Consider the following 7,464-nt stretch of genomic DNA (forward strand, 5'->3'; position numbering starts at 1 on the left):
GCGAGGCGGCTTCATTGAGAGACAGTGGTGTCCTCCGGACGCGGCGTCCCTGACGGCCGCCCGCTCCCGGAGCCCGAGGTGCGGGAACGGGCGCTGTCACCACACCTGCGCTCTTGTGCACACCTACTGGCACCTGCGCGTCTCCCTGTCCTCGCCCGGATTCCTGGAGGGCTTGGAGGCCGGGACTCCCTGCAGTTGGGCGACACGGGCGCTCCCCCTAGGGCTCAGCTCAGCTTCCATCCGGTTAAAACGACGTGCAGAGATCGTTTTACACGGAATTCTGCCGTTCTTTGTGCTATAGAAGTTCAGAGTGGTGTTCCCGAGCACGGGACTTGTTCATCCTGTGGAATGCCTCCCACCGACCCACGTCCTGGTGTCGGGGCTCCTGAAACGCCTGTGCCGCCTCCTCGCTGCTTGGGGCCCAGGTGGACAGTCCTGGGCAGGTGAGGGCGGAGGGCCTCTGCCGGGGCCGCCCCCCGCGCCGGGCCTTGGAGCTCCAGACGCCCGGACGGAGCCTCCTGGGAGGTGTCACGTCCCTGCGCTGCGGATGCCCCCGGGGGCTCTGTGCGGTCCTGGAGTGGGCCTTTGTCATCCACGTAGGCACCGTCCGGTACTCACTGTTCTGGGCGTGTTGTGGCCATTGAGCCGTTTACCGACCAGATGCGGGCCCTAGAGACAATGGAGAAAGCCTGGGCACATGTGCTGTGCTGCCCTGGCCCACCCCACTCCGGCTGTCGGGGGGAGCCGCTGTGCAGGGCCCGCGACTATTAGGCAGAGCCCTATGAGGTTGCTGTTTGAGGTCAGACATTGGGAATTTCACATGGATCAGCCAGCAGGGGTGTTCAGTTCCGTGCTAGTTCCTTCCCTTGAGGAAACCACAGGGCCACTGCATTAAAGGGAACACTCAGAACACATGGTGAGTGGTGTGAGGTGGTGACAGGCAGAGGACAGAGCGGCCTCCTTGGGCTTTCTGTGCAGGTCAGACTTCTGACTGGGGTTTGAAGAGTGAGGCTGTAGTGTGTTTTTTCCCCTTTCTTTGCATGTGCCTGGTACGTAGGAAGGAGATTGGAAGCGAGCCAGAGTTTAATACTCACCGTTTTCCCTGAGCTCACCATGGTTTGTAAATGTGCCTAAATGTTGCTTGAAGGAGCATTAATGGTGATGAGAAGATTTCACCTTGGGAGAAGAAACAGATGCTTCTTGTTGGGTGACCACAGGCCAGAGACTGGGTCTGTGATGCAGGAAGGGATCTCACAGACAGTTAGATTTGATGGAGTTGGGCACAAAAGAAACGAATCTGGGACTGGTTTTGAAGGCAGTGTCTGTTCTTGGGAGATGGTTTCTCTCACTTAAATTGCCTTTTGTGATTTCCCTATGTCCATGAAATTGTGCACTTCTGTTATCATTTATACAAACATTCGTTAGATGCATTTGCTTTTATGACCAGAGTTGTCATTTGAAGGACCTTGTCCTCCTGTGAAAAGCTGACGTTAGCTATCCTACCTTTTGAATAAGGTGTTAGTGGGAGATGGTGTGTGAACAGTCTAAACCCTCAGATTTGTGGGACTGAACAGAGCCAGGTGTGCCTTCTGATGGGGACATTCTGCGGAGGTCCCTGGTGCTTTGGTGAGCTGCGTCATGAAAAATAGAACATCTGATTCCAAAAAGGAGGATGTTAGATTGACCTGGCTTAATTAATTTTTTGCTATTTCTGTTCCTTGTCTCAGAATCTATGGCAAGGAAGTTTTGGCTAGGCTATGTATTTCCCTGATTGGGGGAAAATGGGGCAAAAAGGGAGAATTTAGCTTTTCTATATAGTTTTAAACCTTAAACATGCCTTGATTAAGCTGTCAGTTTTTTAAATAGATGTACTTTTTAATTTTTGAATTTTTCTGTAAACTGTCAGGGGCTGGGACAGCTATTCTGCCCGTCAGCCTTATTGCTTTCCTTTGTCTGGAGGCATCATTAACAGTCCTTACTGTTAGATTCTTCGGGTGTCATTCTGAGCTTTAACTCCCAGTATCGTAGATGTTAATGGAGGTGGTGTTTCTGGGACGGGGCCTGGTTGATGTGAGTCTGGCCAGGTGTGGCCGTGTGGACTGAGCCAGCCCCAGAGCCTCATGTTCCCCACAAGCTTGCTGTCTTTGTGGTTCTGTTACTTTTTCCTCACTTACCTTTGTCTCTACTACCTCTCTACGTTTTTGCGCAGCTTGCTCACTTCCGACAGAGAAAAACAAAAGGTGACTGTGCGCATTCGAAGAAAACGCCGGCGAAGAGGAAGGGCGCGGCTGTCGATGCGCCTGACCAGGAGGAGAGTCCGGTAGCTGCGTCCGAGGCCGCCGGACTCCTGGGAGGCCGGGCCGTTGGCAAGAACGCGTCGTGCAGCGACACCCCTGATGGCGCAGGAGCCCCTCAGGTAGATTTGCTCGGCTCTGTGTTCTCACGTTTTGCTTATCTCCTGGTTATTGCTAGCGTAATTTACTAAAAGTGGTCTTAGGTCTGTTTTTGCCTATCAAAAGTGGGGAAAGGGGGTTTTATTTTATCTTGCAAAAGGGGCGTATATTTTTGTGGTTTCACTTCTAATTAAAGATTTTTCTTCACCCCATGATTTTGAGAAATTTGGGGTGAACTGTTTGAAGGCAGGGGTCAGTGTTGGTGCTCGGCGTGGTAGCGGGAGTTTGACAAGTGTGGGTTCCTCAGGTGTGGCTGTGCATCAGCCCCCCTGACAGGTATCTTTGGACACTTAAGCCGTAATATCCCTTCACCTGCTGTCAAATCCACCTGCTTGTTGGTCTTTGTCCTTTCCTGCCTTTCTGAATGTGGGGTGAGGAGGGCAGGGCTGAAGGTGTCACAGAAATGGTGTCTTGTCTGTTGCTCGAGGCCCTGTGAGCTGCAGGGGCGGGTGTGGACCTGGGTGTTGAGGGTGCATGGCCTCTCTGGGCCTCCTGGTTGCCTGCATGTGGGTCTCCTTGGGGCCTCCTCTCATGTGTGTACTTGAACTGGGAGTACCCCTAACTTGTGTGCAGCAGGGCAGGGGCAGGTGTTTGCTAGAATGAGCTGAAAACTGGTGGTTGAGGGCAGAATTTGACTCAAAAGTCATGCTGTGTCTGGACTGCCTTATTGCAAAAAAAGGAATGATTGCTAGCATATAAAGTTTATGATATTCTACCTACAAATGTATTATAGAATGTTCCTTCTTTGGAAAAATTGGAAGACCTCGCCGTGGCGCTCCGAGTTTGCCTGGGGAGCAGCTGCCCAGAACCCTGGTGCCTGAGTCTTTGGACCAGCCTGTGCCCAGCTCACTCTGCCTCCGCTCCCTGTGGTCTGAGGGACCTGAGGCTGGATGTTACTTTCGGTTCATGTTCATGCTCTTGTTGCTTCTCTGGGGTCGAGCTGCGGGTCACAGCTGAGTCCACGGAAGCCACGTTGAGAGTGCTGAGCCCTGACTCTCAGTGGCTTTGCTCTGTATGCTTCCTGCTTAGGCTCTTTGAGGAGAAAGCCTCGCAATGTAAATATCATTTATTAATTTCATATTTTTATTTTCAAATCAGGCAAGTCTTTTTTATTTTAAGTTAAAGATTTTGTGGTTTTTAGCTTTTCATTTTAAAATGTCAGACCCACAAAAAAATTGCAAAAAATAACACAGAGTTCCTGGAGATCCCTCACCTAGCTTCCTGAAATATTGACACCTATGTAATCATAGTATAAATCACGTCAGTTTTAGTTAACATTGAAACAATACTGTGAGCTGATTGATAGAGCTTGTTCTAATTTTTCCGATTTTTCTGGTCCAGGATTCTGTATTGCATTTCAGTGCCTTGTCACCTTAGTCTCCTCCAATCTGGACAGTTTCTCAGTCTTCCTTTGTGTTTTATAAGTTTGACACTTGTGACGTACTAACTAGTTATGTTGTAGGATCCCTGTCAGTTTGGGTTTGTTTGATGTTTCCTTCCGATTGAAGTCAGGTTGTGCGTTTTGGCAGGAACACGGTGGAAGTGATGATGATGTCTGCTGAGTACATCCTGAGAAGAAGCACAGGTGGTGTGGTGGTAGCTATGTCTCACTGCTGGGGGGCCTGCCAGATTTCTGCTGACAGAGAAGTTTTTGTTTTCCCCTTTGTAGTTAATAAGTATATTATGTGGAGGTGCTTAGAGACCCTGTAAATACTCCATTTCTCATGATGCTTTCCATTAGTTTTAGCTTCTATTGAAGATTCTTGCCTGCAGTAATTACTGTGATGGTGTTGGCCAAATGATGACTTTGTTTCCATCATTCCATCTACATATATTAATTGGCATTTTACTCTAAGGAGGAACTGTTGCTTCTCCGCAGTTTATTTATTCAATTATTTATATCAGCATGGACTCCTAGATACTTATTTGATTACGGGTTTTAATCCATCATATCAATGTTTATTTTGTTGCTGAAATACATACATTTGGCCACTGGGAGTGCCTTTGAATTGGCATGTGACCTTTTAACATGCCCTCATCATTTTCTGGCGCCTTAATTCCTGGCACCAAGATTTTCTAGGCTTATTTTGTCCTTTCCTTCTGCAGCCCCAAACCAGCCATTTCTTCAAGGAGCCCTGGTTCCTTTCGGTGGAGCATGGTTTTAGAATCCAAGATCTGGGTGCTAGGTGTGCTTATTGCTTGCGGGGTATGGTTGCTTCTAGGCTGTTTCAATAGACAGAGCCAGAAAATATAAATGTATGTATATACACGCATATCTATATCTATTTGTCTATTTGCATGTATAATCAAAACCATGAATTCACACTAATATCTTCAATTCCAATCCAACAGCACAGAATTTATTCTAGCTTTTCCCCCTCCTTATTTTTAGCTCCTTTTTCCCATAGTGAGAAAATGGGGAAGAGGCTTATCCACAGTATCTTTACTTATTTGCTCAATCTTAAAATACACACACATTAATTTCAGAATTGCTACTTCTCATGCCAGTAAAATAAATTTACTAACTATAGAATATTTGTCTACACAGCCACCCCTCACTTTTCGAAAGCTCGCTTTGCACCACTTCACTTTTACAAAAGATCTACATTAGTACCTGTTTCTGCTAACAGAAAGAGATTCAAAGAGGATTTTCAGTTTTATGAAGAAATCTAATTGCTTCTTTACCTTTATGCCATCTTGGTTTATGAAAGCTTTCATAGGAATGCTCTATTTCTGGTAGTGGGGGAAACCTGTAGTTGTTTTTGTCTTTATTTTTCCGAAGTTTATTGTTTAGCATTCGCAGGTTATTTGTTAGATATATGTACTTTGAATATTTTTCCTAGTCTTGCTTACCTTGCTTAAGTTGTTTTCTTAATGGTGTCTTGTGATAAGCAAATATTTTTAACTTTGATGTTGAATTTATCATTTTTTTCTATGGTTAGTGATTTCTGTGTCCTGTCCAAAAGGTCTCCCCTAGTCCTGAGGTTGTGAAGATAATCCCCAGTGTCTTCTTGAGGCTTGATGGCCTGGTTTCTATGTTTAAGTCTGTGATCCATCTCAAGTTAACTTTCTGTGTATGGAGCACCGTGACTTTTAGAAGAATGGTTTAGTTTTGCTGGTTTTGAGTGTTTTATAAATAAAATAATCCAGTATGCATGTCCTGAGTCTGGGTCTTCTTATCCAGCATCCTTTAGGAGTTAAAGGCTATAGTTCTTTCGTTTTCGTTGTTGTATAGTATTTTGCTGTATGGATGTACCTTGGTTTTTCTGTTCCGCTGTTGATTGGCATTTGCTATGAACATTCTCACACAAGTCTCTTGGTGTCTGTGTGAACACGTTTCTATGGGGCCGTAATTAGGTATTTAATGTCTGAGTCAGTATTTAGGTATACGTTCAACTTGGGTATGTTGAGCTGTGTTTTAAAACAGTTGTTCAGTTTATATTTTCAGTGGTGGCATATGAGTGTTTTCCTTGTTCCATAACATCTGTGATTGGTGTTGACATTTGTTTTCTATTTTAACAGTTTTGGTGGGTGTGGAGTGGAGTGTATTTTAGGGGAGTGCAAGCTTAGTCAAACATTCCAAAAAAATCAGTGTGATTCATTTACGAGACTAAAGGAGAAAAGTCATATGGTCTTCTCAGTTTATTTAGAAAAAGTGTGTTCTGCGAGAGAATGACCTGTAATTTTCTTCTCTTGTCAGGTTTTTGTGTTGAGGTTCTGTTGGCCTCACGTGACGCGCTGAGAGGGTCCTTTGCTCTGTGGATGAGCTGGTGTAAGATGGTGGAGCTGTTGGGGACTGAAGCTCTCTTTGTGGAAAGACCTTTGATTGCAGAGTCAACTTACTGAACAGTTACCAGACTATTCAGTTGTGCTTTTTCTCAGAATGTGTCCTTCTAATCTTCCAGTTTGGGGTATGGAGTTATTCGTAGGAATACTCTTCTGTGGCGTCAGTGTTGACGACCCTTTTCAGTTTTGTTTGTCCTTAGATATGCTTTTTGTCTGTTTGTTTGTTTTGGCCACACCCTGCGGCATGCGGAGTCTAGTTCCCCAGCGAGGGATGGAATCCCGCACCCCCTGCAGTGGAAGCTCAGAGTCCTAACCACTGGACCACCAGGGAAGTCCCTGAATTGTCATGTTGAAAGCAGGCTACTGAGATGGCCTCTCCAGTCACTTAGCAAACTGGAGGGTGGATGAGTTCACTGTTCCTCGTCCTTCTAGGTGGTTCCCTCATTCTTCTGTTCCCTCATTATTTAAGGTGGTGTTGGCGTGGTTGGGAATAATTGAGTGTGACAGAACAATCCTTAGGATGATGAAATAGCATCGTGATATGGGAGAAGCAAGGTTGCTCAGATCCGTTTTGTGTCTTAGATAGATGCAGGGGTCTGGTAGTGATTGCAAGGTAAAATGTTTTACTCTAGAAAAAAAAAAGTAAATTTTCTCATTGTTCTTTGGAAGACCTGTAAGAAGGAATAAAATTATGCCAGTCCTCTCAAGCAGTTATAACTGACCAGAAAAGAAACTTGATAAGTGCAGTTAGGTCCAGCAGACGCTAACGCTCACCCTGACAGCGGCAGAGTGATGTGTGGTCGGGGCTGGAGGTGCAGGTGGACATGGGGGTGGAAGCCGCCCGCGAGTCGCCAAGTCGTGCGTACCGAGCCTTCCTGCAGATAAAAGCTCCAATTCTTGTAAACTTATGGGTCAAAACTATTGGGAGAAAATTCATTGGAAAGCTTTAAACTCAATTTTGAGGTGATTTACAGAAAGAAACTAAAAATACTCTTCTGCAAATTATTAAGGAAAAGATTTATCTAAAGGAAAATCTTTAAGATGAAATATTTGAATTTATATAAAATTAAGAGCTTAGAAAATATGTGTTGAGCAACTAAAGTTTAGTGATTTGTGTTAAGTACGCGGTGAAATAAAAGAAGCAGAATTCGTTAAAAATCGGGCAGCGACATCATTAGGGAAGCAGGTTACATAAAGAATGTTTAGAGCGTGAGGTTTGTGTAGA

General features: G+C 45.4%; 1 protein-coding gene across 4 annotated transcripts in view; it reads left to right on the forward strand.

The window, feature by feature from the left end:
* The window catches only part of PCNT (pericentrin), a 94,683-nt gene that overhangs the window by 549 nt on the left and 86,670 nt on the right, over positions 1–7,464 (forward strand). For all 4 annotated transcript variants that reach the window (XM_024758236.1, XM_024758238.1, XM_024758240.1 and 1 more), the window contains exons 2-3: positions 2,210–2,416; positions 2,891–2,895. In XM_024758236.1, coding sequence (XP_024614004.1) covers positions 2,210–2,416; positions 2,891–2,895 — 212 coding nt within the window. The remainder of the gene's footprint in view (positions 1–2,209; positions 2,417–2,890; positions 2,896–7,464) is intronic.

This window comes from Neophocaena asiaeorientalis, unplaced genomic scaffold, assembly GCF_003031525.2.
Source record: "Neophocaena asiaeorientalis asiaeorientalis breed wild unplaced genomic scaffold, Neophocaena_asiaeorientalis_V1.1 scaffold45, whole genome shotgun sequence".
Lineage (NCBI taxonomy): Eukaryota > Metazoa > Chordata > Mammalia > Artiodactyla > Phocoenidae > Neophocaena > Neophocaena asiaeorientalis.